Below are 24069 nucleotides of genomic sequence, written 5' to 3'. Positions count from 1 at the left end.
TATAAAAGATTAGCATTCAATATGTATTCTTGAAGACAGCTTCTTAAATTTGTGATGCAGAACATAAATGGAAGTAAATCTTACAATATATGGTATAACCACTACACAATCTTACCCTATCAGGCTTAGCCAAGTTCTCTTCAGCAAGATCAACCTTTGTCAAAACAAATATGGTTCTCTTCCCTTGAGGATCCATTTGGCTGACCAAATCTGTCACATTAGACCGTTCAGCATCAACTGATCCATCTTGAATGCACAAAATAATTGCATTGGGATTTGACATATACTGTTGTGAAATTGCTCGAATGGCATCACGGGTATCAGCAGCAAGGTCTACAGTCACCGTCTGAAGTACAGAAATCAAGACATTACATAACCGATTTTATAAGTAATATTTATCAATATTTAAAAATTATTACTTTCTCTCGAGCTAAAAATTTTTCTAATTCTTTTAACCCTCATATTCAAGTTACATATACAGTATTATAATGATGTTAATTTCTGATTACCAGAAGATCAGATATCAAATACCGTACTTCCCGCGTTATAAGACGCAACTTTTTTCATGAAAAATGCCCCTATCAAATATTAATATCATGTTGTACAGAATTAGTCATTCATTTTAGTCATGCCTTTAGTAATTTGCTGTTAACCATTTTCTTTCAGTAGTTTCTAAGTTGGCGTTCCAAAATTATTTCGCTCACAGTCTCTTGTATTTATTTCTATATATTTTAATGATTTGATCCTTAATTAATTGCTGATAGTACACACAAATTATAAGACATTATTCTTAGTTTATTTGAGATCAGTGAACGTTATCTTCTCTGATGATTTTAAATGTTATTGTTTATAAAGTTTGTGGTTTTCTGAGAGGAAATTAAAGAGAAGAAGAAGGAGCCGCGTGTGATTCAACCTATGAAAGTTACTGTCTAACCTTTAGTGATTCATAGTAATGTCCCCATAGTGGTCAGCCCCCAAAAATCACTCTTGAGTCTTAACACTAAGAAAAAGTTGAATAGGAGTTTGACAGCCCTCAAACACCCAACTAAACTACAGGTAATGACATACAAGCACTTTCACTCACCAGACATAAAATATAAACATACAATTATCATTCATATGTAATACTGTAAATAAATTCATATTTTATATTACGCTTTGTTTAAGGATATCGGCAGGCATGAAAATTGGTTTTGAGCTACACCTTTGGGATTCACAGAGTTTGATTGTGTTTATAACAAACTCTTTCCCCAAATTTTACTTGAATCGAGCAAATATTTTTTTTATAGATTTTTTTTTAATTGTTTTTCAAAATCTATCTTCTCCCACATTTTTGGAAAAAAATATCTATTTATGAGCAAGTATAAGATATATAGAATTCAAACAACTTTGCAAAGCACTGAAATGTATTTTTTTTTTAAATAAAAGTTTTACAGTAATACATACATAAAAAAAAGATGAAATTCAAAAATTATAGCTTGAAATACACTGCAATCAGGTATTATAAATGGTTTTGAATCTCTAGAATATCCTTAAAACTAACGAAGTAGATAGAATTTGAAATTAAAAAAAGAATGTTTTGAGAAAAACTAATTTAAAGATTTTTTTTTACTTACATTCACTGATAGAGCTCTTAGGTGATTGCTACAAGGCTCCTAGTCCTTTATCTTTCTAAACATATATTATCCCCTCTTATACTAGGCTAAAATCAATGACAAAAGCTTAAGGGGGGGGGGGGGGTTCATGGTTGTCAATTACTCATTGTTGCCAGGTTCAGCTACTTTAAAAGGCAGCTGGTTTCTGGTTTGTAGTCGTCACCATCTCTGAGTTTTTTTTTTTTATTTTTTTCCAGACATCCTCTTTCTCTGTTTTTCTTTGTTATGGATAGTTTTATACCCATACTCTGCAGAGTCCCTATGGTATGGTATCAATAAGCTAACAATATAGCCAATATTGTGCTCAAAGGTTGCTTACCAATTGGAACACGTTCTCTCACACATTGTTATTGTTGCCCAACGTATCATGCGGAAAACAATAAAATATGAACATAAACATAAGTATTGACAATTTTTCTCATGAAATTATGATTTCAGTTGTCGCTATGGCCGAGATAAGAAAATTCTGGCTATATAAGCATGGAGGAAATTGCCTTTTTAGCCTATAAGGAGGCTTCTAAATGACAATCTTTCGTCTGGCAATGGACCAGACCTTTTACAGCGTAAAAATTAAAAAAACAGAAAATGGCTGTGTGACAAAATATGGCTATTTACTAGGCCACTGATACCCTTAATGAAGTACAGTAGCAAGTTGTTTGTTTGTTTTGGTAATCAGCTGTTGACTCGCCCATCTCCTTCTACAAGCAAACATGCCACCTAGTGCCTACTAGCAGACCCTCGTATTTTTTTTTATATTTTGTAATAAAGCAATACTTTGATAATGACTTTGTTGCCTGAGTACCAAAATAATACAAACAGACAGTTGCTGAATTCAACCTTGGAAAAAAAATCTCACTGTTAGTTGAGTGCAATGTTACAGAGTTAGCAGAATAGTAACTAGACCTAGAGTAGCACAAGTATTCCACCTAGAGGAATTTCTACAGACTTCTTTGATCAGTGATTAATTTTGTGCAAAAATGTGTAGGGTATATGAGGAATTTGGGAAATATTACTGGAATTTTACTTCTTTACCAATATTTGATCAAGAACATTTGGCAACACTACTTTCATGTAAACAACACCTGAAACACCTAATGGGTATTTGTGATGGCAACTACAACTAGTTTAGCAGTTTCTTATATGCATATGTAATAAAACTGGGATAAGTGGGGTGCAGCTAATTAATATAAACTTAAATCATTTTTAATACACTCAAAATCTGAAAATTTACAATGGCAGACAAAACTCACACTAGAGCCACTGACTAGGAATTGATGTAAAAATAACTTGTAAAATACTTGGTTTCTTTTTATCCAAAAACTGCTTTGCTAATCTAAGAGTGCGTCTTGACACTTGTAGCGTCATATGACACGGGAAATACGGTATATGCATACTGTAAAAATAATCTATTCGATACAACTTGATAATTATGAGTACTGTATATATCATTCGTTGCCCTGTACTCTACTAATAAGTCAAAATTAGCATCCTCAGCTCAACTGGACTGACCTGACCTAATTATGACAAGCAACTCCAAGAAATTAATGCCACAATTTGCATAACTCAGCTTGAGCCAGTTTTCCTCCAAGGTACATTATGTACTGTGTTCTTCCTTTTTCTCTATGGATGTGATATTCAAGTATTTTATCTATCAGAAGTTTCAATACTAGAGTTAGCCTGACAGAGGGCCTTACCTATGGAATTAGTGGCATTTTCTGGTAATCAAGTCGTTTACTGCAATCCATGATTTTTTTAGAGGCTATCAACATATTCAATAAACAATGCCCTTAATCATAAGATTAAAGTCCCACCTCTCTTCCCAACACTTATTTGTCCTCTGAGCAAGCATGACAGAGTGACATACAGAGCATCAAGCAAATCGCATAATTCCTGTTGAGCTAGGGTAATTTGTTTTGACTTTTTAGTACATGACTGATGGCAAGTGCTCATATGAAAGAATGTTGTTTCTTACGGAAGACTTGGAGGATACCTGTCAATACATACAGACCACATAAAAGACAAACTTCATGCATCTGAGTATTTGAAAACATGCAATGTAAGTACATAGATTATAAGTAATGGGTTTGTAATGAGATTAACCATTTTAAATATGACAGTGAATTCTTTGAACAGTTATAGTTATCTGGAAAATGGTGTTAAGGAATTACATAAATATTTAAAGCTTAAATTTAAGAAATTATATTAAAAGTTACTTTATAAAATAATAGTTGTAGAAGTAATATTTACAAAAGTCAAACATTTCTACAAAAAGAATACATTCCCAAGATGTCATATGTAAGAGCTCCATAATCTGTATAATTTTCTTTTACAACAAATTTTATATTCTACCACAAAAATAAATATAAAGATCTAAGATAAATCCAAAAACACATACACTTATAATCCCAGGCAAGTCAACCAGAACCATTCTTTGAAGACCAGGACCTTTGACACTCATGGATATAACTTCGTGACTCACTGTTCTTCCAGATCGTACACTGTTCCTCATTCTCAACTCCACCTGAAATATTAATTTGCATTTAGGGGAAAACATTACAAAAAGCATATATTACTGAATGTCTTCACACAAATTCACATCTGTATCATGTTTTGGCAAAAACAAATGAAAGCAAACTCTTAATGGCTTTAATACCAGCCACTATATTAATATTACCAAAGAAAAAGGATAATTACTGTACAATAAGTCTGAATTGTACAGTAATTATATGTCATTTCTGACTAACACATTTTAAAAAAAAACTGCAGCTTATTTCATCTAAAAATTGTTTAATTTATACACGAAAAATAAAACAAATTGTGTAATTAGCTACTGCTTCATCAACAACTCCCTTGACTGAAACCACAACACTCGCAGACTGAATTAGAAACACTTACCGAAATCAGCAGTCCTACCAAAGCATCTCTTCTATTGCTTGCATCTTATTATTGGCCTTGCCTAATAATTTCAAGTTATATATTGAATTATCTTTTTCAAGAAGTGCACAATTATGAAAGAGAAAAGAAAAAGTAACAAAGTGTGTCCTGGCATAGAGCACACACTGAGCAATGGCAACCTGTGTCCCACAAAAAAAGCATTTGTCTACATTTAAGGTAAAATAGGTGTAAGATTGAAATGTAATTATACATTAAAATGAACCATAAATCATTCTCCACTGCTGTTAATAATACACACAAATAAAAGGAAGATAAAGAGGTACACAAGTGAACATAGGCACTCCTGAAATAATCAGAATCACATTCTTTATTATGATACTTACTATGCAATCGTTGTTCTTCACTGACTGATCTGGACATAGTAAGTGGGTGGCAATATAGTGGTAATTCAACAGAAGGCACGCAGCAATGAGGAATTATTATTTTTAACATATTATTCTGAGGTTGTGAACTTGGCACTTCTAAATTTAATAACAAATTACTTTTTCAAGGAAATCATTTAGTTTAGGAGCTACAGTCAGATTTCAAAGGAGTTGATATAAGCATATGTAGTCTCAAAAAAGTTTAAAACATTTTGAGGTTTGCATCAAACTCCTAAAGACAGAGAAACTATATTGTGTTGTCTTCAATTCAAAGATATAACTCACCTCCTTTCTCAATTCTGCTAATTCTGACTCTTTAGTAAGATCAAATTCCCTTGTTGAATCTTTAAATGATGCAATGTGATATGGACCTTCACTTAGCGTGACCATTACAGGAGCTCTTGTCATCATCTCTCCCGCACCACGAGGAAAGATTCTGGCCTGTAAAGGTTCAAGGTAAACAAAAGGACACCAAACAATCATACAGTACATGTAAAGGTAGACATTACTTCAATGTTCACAAAAAAGTAATGCATAAGATATATAAATTTTAATGAATTACGAGCTATGCCATGAAAACCATTAAATACAATAATTAAAATACAAGATTATTAATCATCTTAAATTTCAATGAATTGTGTAGAATTATACAAAAAACGAATACTGTACAGTACAAAAATATTTACCTGGGCTACCATTTCCAAAACAGAAGTTTTTCCCGAACTCTGGTCCCCAACAACCACTACCCTTGGCAGATGATCCTGAGTATCATAACTGCTGTCATAATCACAGAGTTCATCTAAAACTTCACTGTACATATCTATAAGGGACTTTTTTATCTTCCTTTGAGCTAAAGTATCACCAGCCTTAAGCATTAACGATTTACGTAGCTCTTTATTTTCTTTTTCCAATCTCTCCACTTCTTTTTGATATTTTAGCTGTACCTGCATTAGCTCTTCCTGTAAGCCTTCGTATTTTTCTCGGATATTTTCTGAGGAAAAAAGTTATGAATATCATTCGACTATTTAAGTATCAAATGAAATGTCAAAATAAACAAATACAGTACAGCACTGTATTATAAGCTCAGGGTCTTTATGAAAATAAATCAGACTAAACTCAAAAAATGGTTAAAATCATAACATCTATAAAACTCTATACAATGGACATAAGCTTTAGTTCACAAAGCATACATAAAGAGAGAGAGAGAGAGAGAGAGAGAGAGAGAGAGAGAGAGAGAGAGAGAGAGAGAGAGAGAGAGAGAGAGAATGGTATAAATATTTACTTCTTTGTATAACCACATGTAACAACAAGAATTACAGTGGATAATTGCCAGATTAACATAGCAACAACGATTTCAAGCAAATTAAAGCATCCATATGCTTACTTAATACTGCGTAGTGTAACTGGCAATACTGAAACACTGTAATCACAGAGTTACATAAACCTCATATACAACATATCTTGTAAATAACGAAATTGTTTGACAATCAAAACATGATTATTATAATTATTCAGTTTAACATACAATCCTTAACTAAGAACAACACTTAACAGCCAGTTCCAGTTTCAGTCATGCCATCCCCTTGTACTGTACCAATTACTGTACTTCTGAAGTGGCTGGTTTCCTTTCAGGAAACGTTGAAAGTAAACACGAGTTACTTTCACATTTCCAATTTTTACATAATTAATAAGCTAACATTCATGATAAATTAGTAAATCTTCTCAAGGAATTACAATTTGTTTTACAAAAGCCAAACTTGAACACTATAGAAGAAATATGTAGCCTATGTAAAATAACAGAAGAGATAATGTAGTTGGTCAATGCATATTTCAAGAAAGTTTTTATATCAGAGATAAGAAAAACTTTGCTCGTGCCCCAATTCATAATGGGTAAGACATATACATATTTCAAGATTGAGACCATTACTGACTTCCTTGCTAGATAAAGAAAAATAGTCAATAATGCTAAAACACAATATCAATTACAAATGCATGATAAGAGGTAGCCCAGTGGAAACTTCTGAGACTCGCATATTGGGGGGCCTTAGTTTGAGATGTGCTAATGGCATGATAGTTTTCATTAATGTTCATATAATAGCATGAGAGTTTTTATTATAGTTCATAACCTTATTGCCTTTGTGACCCCATAGATCTACTTGCAGAGTTATCTGTACCCATTGATGGGTACTTCCTGGTCTTAGGATAGAGAGCTGGATCAGCCATTGAACATTTGTGTTAATGTTCAGCCTCTAAGGCATTATGTAACTGTGCAAAAACATGCTACTTGTCTCATAAGCAATCTTTATGGGATGGTACCAAGAACTTAAGTGTAAATGAAGAACAAAGCTTTTTTACTAGTAACTAAACAAAATCTAATTACAAGCAAATTACACGGGTAAATTCTTCCATTGCATTAGGCAAATTAAAAATGAGTAGAGTAGAGCAAACAAAGCAGATACATTCAACTATTACGGATCATATCCAGAGTAGGAAATTAACTATAATTTACTTTTCAATCATGTCTGTGTGTTTGGTATGGCAACAGGTGTAACTGACATGTTCTTTCAAAATATTGCATGTGTGTTTATACAAAAAGACATTCTTCACTTTGTAATAAAGTCAGCCCTCCTTATTTGAGGGGGTTCGGTACGAGAGACAGGCGCGAAGACTGAGAATCCTCTAATAGTTGCTACCCTAGGATGAGACAACTCCTAACCCTACCTACTCAATGCCCATTGCCTATGTGCAATCGACTAACACAATAAGTACTGCCTTATATTGTTTTTACTTGGTTTCTATCACAACATAAGTATTGTATAAATGAATGAACACATTTCAGTAGGTGTAAAGTACATGTGCACACATACACACTACACACCGGACGTGGTAAGGCTGTGTTAAAGTACGTAACACTACAGTAGCCATCGGGACACTTACAACAACGAAACACTGTTGTTCCTATCTAACTGGACACCAGCCACCCATTGAGACACTACCAGTAGAGAGTTATGGGGTCCTTTGACTTGCCAGACAGTACTACATTAGATCCTTCTCTCTGGTCAAGTTTCACTTTCCCTTTGGCTACACATACACCGAATAGTCTGGCATATTCTTTACAGATTCTCCTCTGTGCTCAAACCTGACAACTCTGAGATTACCAAACAATTCTTCTTCACCCAAGGGGTTAACTACTGCGCTGTAATTGTTCAGTGGCCATTTTCCTCTTGGTAAGGGTAGAAGACACTCTTTCGCTATGGTAAGCAGCTCTTCTAGGACAAGGACACTCCAAAATCAAACCATTGTTCTCTAGTCTTGGGTAGTGCCATAGCCTCTGTACAATGGTCTTCCACTGTTGAGTTAGAGTTCTCTTGCTTGAGGGTACATTAGGGCACACTATCTAATTTCTCTTCCTCTTGTTTTGTTAAAAGTTTTTATAGTTTATATAAGAAATATTTATTTCAATGTTACTGTTATTAAAATATTTCATTTTTCCTTGTTTCCTTTCCTCACTTGCCTATTTTCCGTTGGGGACCCTGGGATTATAGCATCCTGCTTTTCCAACTAGGGTTGTAGCTTGGCAAGTAATAATAATAATAATAATAATAATAATAATAATAATAATAATAATAAAACACTGATACTGTAGAGTATATTACTGTAATATATGTATAGTACTAGCACTACAGTACAGCTTAACTGTACAGTAAGTGTTTGCCATTTTTGTTCGGATAAATTGCACTGTTTGACAACTCACCACATCCGTAGCCTAAATTTACATACGTGCAGTATTGTAGAATACAGTAGTAATTTACGTACAGTAGAGTATAGTTAATAAACAACACTATACATTATGTAATACTGTTCTGTACAGTACAATACGTATACAATGATACTGTATTTAAGATTAATAAGTGTACATATTATATGCAAAGACTAATAACCATTTTGGTACTAAGTTCTACGCAAAAGTCTTGAAGCATTACGCAACTCCTGATGCGTCGTCTCTTGCACAGTACTGTACCGTAGGGAATAACACATCTACAGTACATTACCCTCGTAAGTATAGGTGTGGAAAAAACATTCAGTACATACAAAAGTCGAGCAAAATACGCCGAGATGATGCGAGAGATGTACACGCGAGGACACAAAGCACGAGTGAAGCCGAGTCAGCGAGAGATGGGATGTTGTGCTGGACAGAGAGGTAAGTGACACGAAGCAAGCCAGAGGCAATGGAGTGTGGTCGGTTTGAAATCGTCGCCCAGCAAGAGTACTCATGAACCCATGAATGTGATTTTTTATTCAAAGAACGAAATTGTGAAGAAAGAACCCGTGGATGAGGAGGGCTGACTGTACATGAATGAAATTCTTCCATTAGCAAGATTATTTTTGCTTTAAAAGTTACTTCATATTTTTCAATAATTATAAATGAATACAAGAAAGCTACCTTAGATATAAAACAAAGTAAAGAGACAGCTAAGGTTTTAAATGCTAATTTTTCCCTTAACTATTTATATTGATGAGATATATCTACTCAACTTTTGACAAATTTCTTAAATTCAAAATATCTTATAAAAAACAAAAACTTCTCCAGTAGGAAAATCGTCTTCCAATACATAGATTTACTAAAAACCCAAAACCAAAATTCAAAAGAATATTTCCTCATACAAAGCACATTATGGGGTAAAATAAAATGTGGAAAATGTCATAAGCTTCTCAAGTACCAATGATAATGATCATGACAAGTCACTGTACAACTATCATTATTTTCCATAAATTTCTATTATACTTCAAAAGAATTGCCAAATTATTCCATAATTCTATAAAATATAAAGAAACACCATGTATCAATTCAAGCACATTGTTTCTTAAATGTCAAATAGCAAATCAGTGGCTGAATAGCTGTTGCTTTGAAATTATAAACTTCAATGAGTACATAATTAATCTTTACAAATTACTAAATTGGACTAAGGAATGTCCACTGCCAATAACAACAGCAGTAAGAGATGTGTATCAATTAGCTGAATGAGGGAAGTAACAGGCAATCAGTGAAAACATATCAAGGTAACAAATACTTTTCCATAAAGTACTCGCAGGAATTAAAATTAAACCTTAAATCCAACTAAACACCTTACACATATGGTTGGTTGCTGTAATGAGCCTCTCAAATATTTTACTTTCAATATTTACGCAAAGTAATGTAGAGACTCTTACGATACTCTTTTTATGTATTACATAAATACATTTGATACTTTTACAACTTAGTGTGAATAATTAAGACATACGGTAGTTCACAGTTAATAGAAGCAGAAATGCAGATTCTTGTTCTTTTAAACATTTTATCACACTACACAGTTACAAGCAAAGAGGGCTTCTCTTTAATAATTAACTGATATAAGCATAAAAAACAAAATACAATGAGAGAGAGAGAGAGAGAGAGAGAGAGAGAGAGAGAGAGAGAGAGAGAGAGAGAGAGAGAGAGAGAGAGAGAGAGAGAGAGAGAGAGAGAGAGAGAGAGTGTGTGTGTGTGTGTCATAAAAAGCTATTGAAATCAATAGAAATATACAGTAAACTGGAAGTTTACATACATTTCAGCTGAAAATGCATGAAATACAATGATATAATGGAGAGAATGAATTTATTTTTAAGTTAGACAGACTGTATATACAGATGAATTTATTGGACTTTTATCAACTCTTTATGGACAAGTTTTTACTATTAAACCTAACCTCTCATGCATGGCTTTAAACCCTAGCAAAATCATTGGGCTTTCTTCATTCGTTCCCATACTTATGTCCAAACCTTATTGTCACAAGACCATCCAAAATGTGCAAGGAAATTAAGTTCAGAGATTTTGGCTATTATAAATACACACTACAATAAATTATAAGTATTCAGCTTCAAAATACACCTTGATAAGATTATACTGTATCATGAAAAATGATAAACTGTCAAAGTGTGACTTGCTAAAGATGAGTTTGGGGAATTTCAATAATCTAAGTGTTAAATTTCCACTGAACCTTGAAATTTATATCAAGATTCATAAGTTACATTCCTCTACTTGGAGCATCCTCAAGAAATTCAACATGCCCAGAAATAACTCCCACACATCACAAGAGAGCTACCAAAAGGTGGGTAAAGGAAGCTTTTACAACCATATACTGTAACATGCAAAATCAGAGTAATAAAAAGAAAATGGGCATGCACCGTAAAAGAGGTCTATTTATAGAACTACCAGACATCTCACATCAGAGCCACCAGGAAAAAAAGAAAAATAACATGCAAGGCCAATGAAATTTTAATAAATTTTGAGAAACTTGATAATAAACTAACCAATTACCAATATTATGTACTCCGATAAATTGGTGATTTTGTTCTGTTTTATTTAAACCTGTTACCAATTTATTGAACAATGAAAAAAAAATGAATAACCATCAATATAAAAAAATGGAATATTTTCAACTGTTTATAAGTGAACTGTCATCTCTTGTAATTATGTCAAAATTATCCATGGTTTGTGTTTATATTACTGAAGGGCTACTGTACATAAAAGCATTTGGTGTGTTAGCAAACAAAACTAAGTATTTGCAACAATACAGAATATGCAATCTTTTCTTACTTTGTTACAGCCGATTCTTGTTAATCAAATAATTACTGTACATACAAATTCTAAACACATCTCACTTTTTTCAGCAAAACATAACTCATATGCAGTAGTCTCAAAATCAAGTGAAACATAAATAAATAGCCCAGTACTGTTCCTTTCGTAAAACTGATATAAAAATCCAAGAGAACACCAGGTGTTCATACCTACCGCCAAAAAATGGTAGAGGTCAACAACATTTTCAATTAAATGTGAATTTGATGCAACTGACACTAGTTTTATGCCTGCCTTTGTGGCTGCAATAAAACCTAATAATAGGAATTCACGAGATCAAAGAAGTACAAACTAAAACTCCTAATTAAGCTTAATTTCACTAATCCCATAAGGGTCAGCCCATATTGAAATTCACAGCGAGCAAGTGCAAAGAAGCATATGAAGACTAGTATGAACAAAGATTGTAAACTTATCTAATTAAGCAGAAGTTGTACAATAGATAAAAATAAGGTACTTTCAAAGAATGAGTGGCCAATATAAACCTACGATAAGGGTCAAGTTATAATTCCAATGAAGTATTATAAGTTTGGACTTTTATCACTCAAGTATTTAGAAACCAGTGACAAATGAACAATTGCACTAGTTTCAGACATAAAGATTGACACATGAAATAAAAAAAAGGGGATTTTATAAATAACTAAGAATACATCACAAAGATATTTCATTAAAACATGAAAAGAAATGAAAAGAAAGATACTATAGGTCACAGAGCCAAACATTTATGAACAGAGACCTAATGAAACTATGATTTACGATTATGTCATGTCTTCTAACACCGATTAGGCAAGTGCGAACATTACAATATACTGTACGGCAAATTATGAGCTACTGTGCCTTTTAAATTTTGGCATGGTCTCCTCACTGAAAAGATATATTTACAAGGAAAATGTGATGCATCGCTTAAATTTTCCTTATTTATTGCTAATGTAGAGATTATTTTTATAATTCTATCATTGGAAAAAAATTTGAAAAAGACGCAAGCTGCCTCAACTTTAAATACGTTAGTGTGGTGTTTTTAAAATAATATTACCCACTATAACAAAAACCTTCTTAGCAATATTGTTAAGAGGCATGCAAATTAGCATGATGTTAATAAGCTGGAAATCAATATACTGACCCTGTTTACTAAGTGATGCTTTAAGACCAGCATTTTCTTTCAGCAAACTTGAAATTTCACGTTCAAGAACTGCTTTCCGTTCCTGAAGTTCATTTACGGCCCCAGCTTAAGATAATAAGCTGTATTAATAACACTCCTTATCTAAGAAATGAGTCAACAAAGATGAACTCCTAATACAACTCATACTAAACATCCTTTGTAGAAGGCTCTACAACAATGTTCAAAACTACATGGTTAATCAAGCACAAGTTCGCTAATAAATACAAAAAAAAAAAAAAAAAAAAACAATTGACAAGAATGATAAATATAACTAACTACGGCACTATTTATTCTTCACAGACTTAAAGGAATTTTTCTTTTTCAAAGGTATCAATTTCTCAAAGAACAATTACTTCATCTTACTAAAAGTGCTCTGGTTTATATAACTAAGACTTTGAGTAGTGAAACATTAAAACTATTGATTGTAAGTTGTGTTAATCCACATGCTTTTGCTTACAAAAAAAAAATAAACCTTATCCCAATGTAAAAATTTGCAACTCTCTGTTTGTAGAGGTCTAACTCTTAATGGCTATACTGACCTTAAACCAAATTAAATAATCCCAAAACCAGAAACGTGAATTCCACTATTAGAAAAATGGCACTACACTGGTTCACATCACCATGTGTGATGGGACAATAAAGAAAACTTCAAGCTATGGAAATATTGGATCAAAAAAGCATTTGAAAGGTGTAATATCTTGAGATGATATTGAGACTCATAAAAAAAAGATTGATTTGCATCGAATATGAATGATGTTTTAGAAAGAAATGGCCAAGAACTACTAACTGTGCTATCTATGAGGAAGTTATTCATTTGTGTAACTTCACAATTGCCAAAAGGAATCAAAACCAAATCATCATCACACTGATGATTGCACCGTTTTCTTTTCTATAATACACAAATTTAGGTGCCTATATTTTTCATCAAGTATGCTACGATTCAATAGCCTTTTGTTTAATGGACAGCTTTAGTAAGATAATCCCATGACATACAATATGTGCCACATCGACCCTATGGTCCCCAATAATCACATCCTCAACTTTTCAAGTAGAATGAAAAGAATTGAGAAATTTGTCAGGTTCGGAGGATGAAATTCACTAAGGGTGATTATAGATAAGATTTTATGAAATCTAGAAACATTAAAAACAGTCAGTTGGTCTCATCACAACCCCATCTGTCAAATAAGTTGCAATTCACGGAGGCAGAGATAATGAAAACTTTGTTTACATTTGTTTCAAGATCCTGAACAGTAGTTGGGGAGTTATGAGTAAAATACCATGACTCAGATAACTGAGGGTTGGTCATTGTAAGGATAGCCCCATAGAATATAACACGGTTTTTGTATGAGATGAGCTTTTTCTAGTTAAGTATTCAAGTGTCATACAACATAGCAACCAAGGTCTACATCTTCAGATTTTAACATGAGTGATTAAATGAACATGGAATTATCGAGAAGTGGATGATCATAAATTCCTTATGTCTTCTCCCTGAAGGGACACTTGGCTTGCAATAACTATCAATTCAAACAAATAAAATCAAGACTATTTTTAAGAGATATTTCAAAGAAAAGGACCAGAAGTGGACTGGCACTAGGAAGTATCTACATTCCAAATACAGAAGCATATGTACAGCAAATTTCTTGAGTTTTTAACATGAATGATCATTCATACATTTACGTACCCCAATACTTATGTCTTTAGAAAAATCAAGTTTTATAAATTTATCACATTTGTAACTAGATTTCTCTTGCCTGGATAACACCTATGAATACTTGACTTGTCAGTTATTGTAAGTGAATTCATGAGGTAAGCAATACTAAAAATATTAAGCAATATCAGAGAATAATTTTATCACTATTTTATATTTAGAATTTTTAATTTATAATATATTAATTACAAAACATTTTCAATATACAGTATGTAAAGTAGATAATTAAAGCTCAGTTCTATCAATAAATACATATGAATGCAAACATAAGTTTATTCAGAAGAACCCTATTTCAAAGCAGTTTAAGTAATTTAGTTAAAATAAATAGCCATTTATATAAAGATGTTAACACCATCAAAAAATGGTAAAAACTTCTAATACCATTTCAGGTTCAATCTCTTGGCCTTGATCCTCATGCACATACAAAATAATGAATATATCAATTCATCTTTTTCAAAGAGATGCAGTAAATAATCCACAAAAAGAAAAAAAAATATCAAAATTGTTAACCCACATCTACACATACTTGCATATACTGTAAGCACAGAAGCTGAAAGATAAAAGTACATGGTATTTTTCAAGTTATCTCCGTCAACCAATTCATATATTGAAGAGAATAGATAATTGTATACTGCCTATAAAATTTCTATTCTATCCATTTAGTGGTTACATACAACTGCTAATAACTACCAATCCTTTTAAACTAACAAATACATCTCAAAAGTCCCTACAACTGTGATGTATGTAAATGATGTAATCCATTTTTCTTCTAAGGAATTATTCCTAAATCTATTAAGTAATCTATATCACTCCCTGAAACAGTAATATGGAGGATAAAATTTATTTTGAAATGTAACCAACTTTATTGTTAATATTTCAATGATTCAAACATCTTCAATGTAATCATTTCGTAGAATTAAGAACGCAGAAAAAAGGTAAACTATCCAGTCCTATGTGGTGCTACAATGGATGCACGCTATGATACATGTGCTAGTGGTTCTACATAGCATGTACAGTACAAAAGCCCACACACGCCCTTCATAATTAACAAGTTAATATCTACATCACAGCACAATAAGATATGAAAGAGGACATTTTAATTTCTAGAGGACATATAACAAGAATTTTAACTTATAAAATGTACCAAGTACTCTTACCTATGAAAAGACACTTTTTAATTTTTCACTTTGTCAAGGGAAAAAAACCAAATGCCCTATAGATTAGCTTAGAATTTTTCAAAAAATCTGTAGTTGACAGCCATAGCACCTTGTAGCAGAATTTTATTCCTGTAATACAATCACTATTTCTTAATAAAGGATAATTTCAAGACAGGTTAACCTATATATGTCAAACTGTAGTTCAGTATACTCTTATTACAAAAAAAGTGTTCTTATAGAACAGTTTAACTTTGCTACAGGACCACATACCTAAACTAATAGGGATAGTATAGGGAAAGGTTTTCTTTGGAGGTGAAATAGAAGTAATATAAGAGAAGTTGAAGAGCCAGTGTGCAATGCCAGGCACACAGTAAAAGGAAATGCCCAAAAGGCCTTAAAGAAATATGCTGAAAAAGCTATTAGAAGAAGTGCTAACTTGTCAACCTCTAAATAAAACAATGAGAAAACTATTCCCACTCCCTTCAAATTCGTCACCAAATACCCTCCCAATCTGTTGGGAAGTGACAGATGGCCATAACATTGTCCAAAGGTTAGCTCAGGAAAGAAGGTAAAAAACTCTTCAGATTTAAGTGGTACTGAACACAGAAGGTAAGTATCCCCTCAAAACTAAAGAGGAGGACTTCACTAAATCTATTCAAAGAAAAGTATTGAAATGAAAGATTTCAATTTGAAAATCATGTTTATTTCCATGAATTTTATCTCAAAATAGACGAAGCTGTAAAACACACTTTCTTGGCAGAAGGAAGATGCACACAAAAAAACTTGAACCAAAATATCCATCTCACAAATAAACATGGAAAATACAAAGGAGAACATCAAGGTCAACTTCCTATCTCCTTTCAGATTGACCAGAACCACTGAGCACAAGTCAAGATTTGATAAAGGAAACCAAACAAATATTCTTGGATATCCCCATACATTAACTCAACAGATTCATTAGAAGCTGTAACTCAAAACAAATACTGTACATCTTTGAGCATTAGATATACAAATTCATAGAGTAAACCAAATTCTGTAAACAAGTTTGAAATTTGACATTCATTAACTAACAGACTTATTTGAAGTTGCGATTCAACGATAAATTTCCTTCCTAATTCAAGATATAATAGATAAGTTACTGCATAATGAAATCTATGTCCTGTAATACAAAATATGCAATACAATAATTTCAATAAGTTCTCTGTGGAAATTACTGGTCTAAAATAGATCTATTGCATCATTCTTCCTATAGATAAATTTTTAACAAAATTACTTGTAATACTTAAGCCTCTGATATCACGCTCTTTACCCTTCAAAACAGGCAAGGGAGATTCATCCAATGAGATGCGAGAATGGCCGATCAGTTCCTTTAACAATATGACATTGGTCTATAAAGAAAATGAAACCAAAAAAAAAGAACTTAGCGAGTATTCTTAATATTTTTTCTTACCACACTAAAATACGTCATAAAACTTATCTTCATAACAAGTAACTAAAGAGGGAAAGATACCATCCGTAGAATATCCTTTCTATTCTTAAAAAATAGTTAGCTTTAGATTGAGAAAGAAGTCTTACCTTGATATCATATTGGTTATAAATTGAGGAATTAACCAACTTTTTTTTAATAATGCTTGCCAATTCACTTATCCATTTTGCTAAAGCTAAAATTGATGAATACAAATAGGATTTTGACAGTTAAAACATAACAAACTTGTCTAGAGTGTCATAAGTTGGACTACAAAAAAGGAATATACAAAAAACCTTGTACAATAATAAAGTTACCGGTAGGGATTTTCAATCTCAACCACCTTAGTACTTTTCATAAGATTTTCAATTAATAACCCTAATCCAAAAGCTTCAACCAAATCAAATTATGTTGTCCAACTGTGGTTCTAATAAAAGAAATTTCTATAATATATAAAATTTATCATAAAAAACAATGAAAGTAAGAGTAGAAATTTCTCTGCTATTAATCTGATCAAAATACTTCTTTATTTATGTAGAAAAAGCAGTGCAGGTTCCTTCTACATATGTAGGCTAGCTCAGCAGTGCTAGGGAGACCAATTGACTGAAATATTGTAGAGTAGGAGAACATGGTTAAGCATTTGATGCCTAAAATAACCATTGTGGATTTAAAAGATCTTTTCAACTTAAAAGTCCTATTTTTGAATGATGTTGGTATGCAAGGGATTTGCAGTAATTTTGTAGCAGATATTGATATATCATTTGGATAAACTTACCCTATGATGAAAAGACCAACAACTGATAAGGCCTTAAAAAATATTTTTTGGGAAGTACTGTTTTGTCTCCAAGGACTTTCCTGTAAAACGCTAGAGGAGGGAATCTAATACCAACATGAAAATACCAAAGAAATATTGTCTCCTTGCTTTAGGACCAGTGTATCAACATACAAGGCACTGTCTCAGTGTGTATAAGAGAAATCCAAGGGTTCAGGTTTTATTGAACCTGTCACAGAATCTCCAATAAGGAAAATTATCTGATAACCAATGGCAAGCTATCCCCAGAAGAATTATCAAAATTATCATGAAAAGATGTTTGGCAAAATTTAAGAAAGTAAGATATACAAAATGACAAAAGTATACAGTATATAAGTTGTATATATAAACAATAATTAAAAAGTTAAGAAAAAGTAAAACTTTGAGAAAAGATAATGAACTGTCATTGTGAAATGTCCTCAAAACGATAAAATGTCCCCTAAAAGCATATCTCCTCTCCCTATTAAATGTATGCAAAAAACTGAAATTAATACTTACGTAAAATCAGAGGGGCATGTTTTGGACCATATTATACCTAAATGTTAGTAAGCAAGTGAGTCATGAGGAGCCCAGAAACAGACCAAACAAACTTCCCCACATACTGTTATCCCCATACTTGCTCAACTGAAAACTAACCATTAATCTCAACTTTTCCTTTAAGTGCTGCATTGTCATTTGTAAGACTGGAGAGCTCTCTTTTGTAACTTTCAGTTTTCTCTTTCAGCTCTGCTTCAACTTGAGACAATCGCAAGCGAAGTAGCTCTGCAACAAGGTTTTCAAATGGCCCAATGAATTTAGAATAGCATGCAACATTCAATTATACATTAAAATAAATGTTCAAATTCAAACAATTTTTTTTCTGCAAAACATATGAAATAGATGCATTATTAAGAGCAACATCATAAAAGCAGATTCCACATATGAAGTTTTACACTCGCAAGGCTTAAAGGAAGGGGATGCAAACAATAAATAGGTTTAGGATACAGAAGTGTGAATGAAGGTAAAAATATAATTGAACATGTGCATTAAAAAAAAAAAAAAATTAAAAGAAACATATCACACCAATAACACAAAAATCAAATTTCATTTAGAGTAATTTTATGGTTCTGTATAACCATAAGTAACCCTCTTCACAGAATATATATTGCAATCAGCCTTGCAAACAAAAAGTTCTTAGAGCAGGTAACTATGACAAGATCTTAAAAAGAAATAAGAATAAAATTATATTTAACAGCAAAAATTATCATTAAATTGCACCTCTGACTTGGCCAACTGGTTTCACAAATACATACATACATACATACATACATACACATACACACACATATATATATATATATATATATATATATATATATATATATATATATATATATATATATATATATATATATATATATATATATATATATAAATAAATTTTTACACATTTAGACGTGTTTTTCATATTCAAATAAGCCATATATATTTTTGCTACATTAATGGCTGGCTTCTCTAAACGACCTCGGGATCAAAGCCCCAGGCAAAATCACACAAAGACAAGAGCTTGTGACCGGCCGGGAATCGATCCCTGGTCCGGCAAACTTGTAGAGACAGTGACTAAACCACTTGGCCACGAAGAATGATAAAAGTCAATGACAATTCTGCTGTACTTATACCTGTCGAATTCAGGTGTTTGGTACTTAAATCGAAATTAACCCATCTTCACCATCGTAGCTAATTGGTAGTTTGTTACTTGGCATTTGATTAATGATAAATTTTTGCACATTTCAACGTGTTTCATATTTAAATAGGCCATATATAATTTTGCTACATTAATGTCTGGATTCTCTTAACGACCTCGGGATCAAAGCCCCAGGCGAAATCACACAAAGACAAGAGCTTGTGACCGGCCGGGAATCGATCCCTGGTCCGGCAAACTTGTAGAGACAGTGACTACTAAACCACTTGGCCACGAAGAAAGATAAAAGTCAATGACAATTCTGCTGTACTTATACCTGTCAAATTCAGGTGTTTGGTACTTAAATTGAAATTAACCCATCTTCACCATCGTAGCTAATTGGTAGTTGGTTACTTGGCATTCGAATAATGATAAATTTTTGCACATTTAGACGTGTTTTTCATATTCAAATAAGCCATATATATTTTTGCTACATTAATGTCTGGATTCTCTTAACGACCTCGGGATCAAAGCCCCAGGCGAAATCACGCAAAGACAAGAGCTTGTGACCGGCCGCGAATTGATCCCTGGTCCGGCAAACTTGTAGCGCCAGTGACTAAACCACTTGGCCACGAAGAATGATAAAAGTCAATGACAATTCTGCTGTACTTATACCTGTCGAATTCAGGTGTTTGGTACTTAAATTGAAATTAACCCATCTTTACCATCGTAGCTAATTGGTAGTTTGTTACTTGGCATTCGATTAATGATAAATTTTTGCACATATGGAAGGTGTTAGAGGAAGTGCACCTCTACAATCAAAACCTTTACTATGTACTCCAAATCTAACGTCATCATCAGATTTGGAGCCATCAGTATATATAAAAGTCGATCCCCTATGTTCTGCTACATGTTCCATAAAAAGATACCTGGATTCTAAGTCAGTCATTCTTTTTAACTCCAATAAAATATTTACAAAAAGACACCTATGGTAATTTCCATGGAGGTGTTAATGATACCTTAAATGAAAGCACCTTACTTCTAATTGTATCAAGACTGTATATTAATTGTTTAACCCAAAAACCATAAGGTAGTGAAATGAGGAAAAACTTCGAGCAAATTTAACACTTAATGTTCGATATTGATCCTTCGTTTTACAAAAAACTATTCTTATCCCAAAAAAGAAGCATACAATAACTTTGTATTAGAAAAGGAACAACATTTTGTCTTTTAAGTACAATACACAACGTACATGAGGCACAATTTATACATAAAAAAATACTCAAAAAAATTAACCTATACACTTTAGAATCCACGCTCGTTCTTGCGATACAAACTGTATTATCTTTATGGAAAAGGAGTGAACTGAAAAAATACTTGATATGATATATAAAATAATTAAAATTTAACATGACTTCACTCAGCTTCGTCTGAAAGAAATGTGGAATTAAGATGTCGATGATTTGTTTACACCACACACATCTCTGCAAGAATTATATTTATAATTTTCTATCATGGATGAGCTTTTTCATAGAAAGAATGAACAGAACATAATTTTTAAGGAATTTCACTGTCATATTGACTATTCTGAACTTTTTATAGCATATCAACAAGCATTAGATATATTTTAACTTTAAAATGACCAAAATGTAATTGATGCCTCATTCCCATAAACAGGAAAATGGCAGTTACTACTCAGCAAGGATAATGAGGAATAAGAAATTCTGTTCTGAATAAAATAAGGCTACTGCATCATAGCCTGCACACTTGGCTTAATGCAGGTAATTCAAGTTTTCATATCAATACTGAAATCAGTGGCAACTCAGATGACAGCTGTCTCAGAAATGTAAAACCGACAATTCAAATATATCCAGACACACAAATACAAAACAAAAACCACGATAGATTTTTTTCAGTAAACAATCTACTTAAATCTCATTTAGACTAACGTATTCCAAATAGCTGAGTAACGCATTTACAAAAAAACAATGCATAACAGCTAAAGCAATAAAAGATTGCAAAATAAAAAGCCAAATATTGAGACAATCAGTCTGATGAAATAATCAAAAATACATCTGTAACAGAGTAATTTCAATTAAAATCAGCTTGAAAATTGACAAATCCAAATTAGAGCGATGCAGTCAAGCTGTAGCAAAAAACTATGTGGAAATATCTTAAAAGTCTTACCAGCTTTCTCTCTCTCTTTTTCTGCAGCAGATCCCATGGCAGAAAATGACACTGCATGCTGCCTCAAATCAGATGAAAAATCTGGAATTAAACAGAAATATTTCAGTTAATGGGAAAAATATACAGAATCAAACAGATGACAAGGACAGTAACATTCGAAAGCTTTGCATTCCTACATCTAACACAAAGTATATTCAACACTGCAGTTTGATTGATGGAATTTCAGAGTGTGCAGAATCCAAGATTTAGAAAGCCTGACGCTAATACTGTATAGCATTCCCCAGCATTTGAGGGTAGTTCAATAACAAAGAACCTTGAAATGATAAATCATTACAACAAATGAAAATAAAATCTAAATTCAATTAGTATTAGTATAAATACTATGTTACATCAACCCATTAGTTAACAATTCAACAATGACAACATTTACATTGTTGTCTACTTATAAAGCATTAAATCTAAAATCTTTGCCATTTCTATTCCACTAACATATGCTCCATTATACTGCATAACAAGTAAAGGCGATGGTAAGTACTGTAGTTCTCCACTTCAATTAACATAAGAAGACTCATTACAACTAAGAATTAAAACAAAACAGAATGACTAAACAAGATGAAAAATGAAATTCAAGATGTATCTCAGTCACTAATAACTCATATGAACTGGTAATTTATCCAGTACAAACCAAATTGTTCACAAATTTGCAATATAACAAAGTGCCAGTGATGAATTTCTATTCCACTCTTATTTTTGGCAATTTTAAGTCTAATTATTAATTTTCTGGTAAAATTAATAGAAATTTGTGAAAGAAATATCATTAGTTGTACAATACAAAAAAACCTTTGACTTTCATTAATGGCCTAAGTAACAAAAGTGACATATAAGCACATAAAAAGGAATTACTTCTGAGGTAAAGACAATTTGAAGTACAAAAAAACTTTCCGAGATTATTATGAAATATAAAATCCGCCCAAAAGCACAAAGCACTATTTAATTACTAGTGTGTAACTGCATTAAAGAATTTCAGTATCATGTAGATAAATCTTTGAAAAAGACAATGAACTTACAACATTAGTGAAGTCTAATTGTAAGTTACTATTACCAAATTAAGCACATGCTATCAGTATTCTGCACCTTTAAGTCCAGCCTATAACAATTAAGAATGTGAGGTCAAGGTGTCTTGCTAGCCAGCTGCATAAAAATAATAATAATAATATTAATCAAAATAATAAATTTCAGTTTATTAACATATACCAGTACTTTGCATATAAAAGGGCATCAGTATCAAGCACCCGGTAAGCAAATTTTCATCTTGTACTGTGTAAGTATACACAATCAAGTACAGTACAGTATATGAAAATAAAGATCTAAGATGAAAGGAATTCAGCCAGGCAGAAAGTCTGTGAGAAAAGAGTGGGGAGAACTCATTTCAAGTCTAATCTCTCCATAGAAAGTGTTATAAAAACTATTTATAATGATGACATTTGATAGTAAAATTTAGCTACAATACAGACATAAGATTTCATTTATAATGGCATCTTTACCCTGAATAATAACTGTTTTTGAGTGATAAGATTCAAACAGTTATTTCCCAAACTGTAACTTTACTCAAGTCAATTACTAATCAACAATTTTACATAAATAATTCCCTTGAAAAAGATGTTTTTCTCGTAAAAATTTACTTAGACAAACTTTTTTACTATGTTGAAATTAAATTAAATATTATTTGGCATTTCATTAAAAAAAATTACCAAAGAAGACAATGTTATTCTGCTATTCATGAAAAAAATTTAGACAAACTTGAAAGATTACTTTTAATGCAAATATATTACATATGCAATCTAATTTTTTATATGATTAAAAAACCTTTCAGAATATTTTGTCAAATGTTTCTGTATACAAGTAAAACCAAGAAATATACATAACACTCCCATTTCCTTTAAAAAATCCTGATATTAATACATATAAAAAATCAAAAGCTTTAGAGACACCGGAACTGGCACCAAATCATCATTTGTGTTACTATAAAAATATTCTACTGGATTATCATAATTTATTTTACCTTGGCTCTTCCCTTTCCAGGAGGTGAAATGTAAAAGGAGTTCTCTCCATTCTATTTTACCTTATACAGCTCTATTCTAATTCCTTTTGAATAATATAATCTTTTCTCTGTATCCTAGCTATGAAACTCAACATTCTAAGGTCACACTTTATCAAAATTTCTTATTTTCTTTGCTATTTATGTTAAATAGACGAGCAAAGAATTTACCCAAACACTTTTCCCAAAACAGCCATACT

General features: G+C 32.2%; 1 protein-coding gene across 5 annotated transcripts in view; it reads right to left on the bottom strand.

Annotated features, from left to right (window-relative positions):
* Positions 1-24069, bottom strand: part of Opa1 (Opa1 mitochondrial dynamin like GTPase) — a 163286-nt gene that overhangs the window by 52265 nt on the left and 86952 nt on the right. For 2 of the 5 annotated variants that reach the window (XM_068345078.1, XM_068345079.1), the window contains 7 exons: positions 21772-21852; positions 18561-18686; positions 12745-12849; positions 5659-5963; positions 5258-5413; positions 4051-4176; positions 116-346 (listed from right to left, as the gene is read on the bottom strand). In XM_068345078.1, the coding sequence (XP_068201179.1) occupies positions 116-346; positions 4051-4176; positions 5258-5413; positions 5659-5963; positions 12745-12849; positions 18561-18686; positions 21772-21852 (1130 nt within the window). The remainder of the gene's footprint in view (positions 1-115; positions 347-4050; positions 4177-5257; positions 5414-5658; positions 5964-12744; positions 12850-18560; positions 18687-21771; positions 21853-24069) is intronic. The other 3 variants (XM_068345081.1, XM_068345082.1, XM_068345080.1) reach the window with 2 other exon arrangements.

Source organism: Palaemon carinicauda, chromosome 21 (assembly GCF_036898095.1).
Source record: "Palaemon carinicauda isolate YSFRI2023 chromosome 21, ASM3689809v2, whole genome shotgun sequence".
NCBI classification, from domain to species: domain Eukaryota; kingdom Metazoa; phylum Arthropoda; class Malacostraca; order Decapoda; family Palaemonidae; genus Palaemon; species Palaemon carinicauda.
This window is presented reverse-complemented; position numbering and strand designations above follow the sequence as displayed.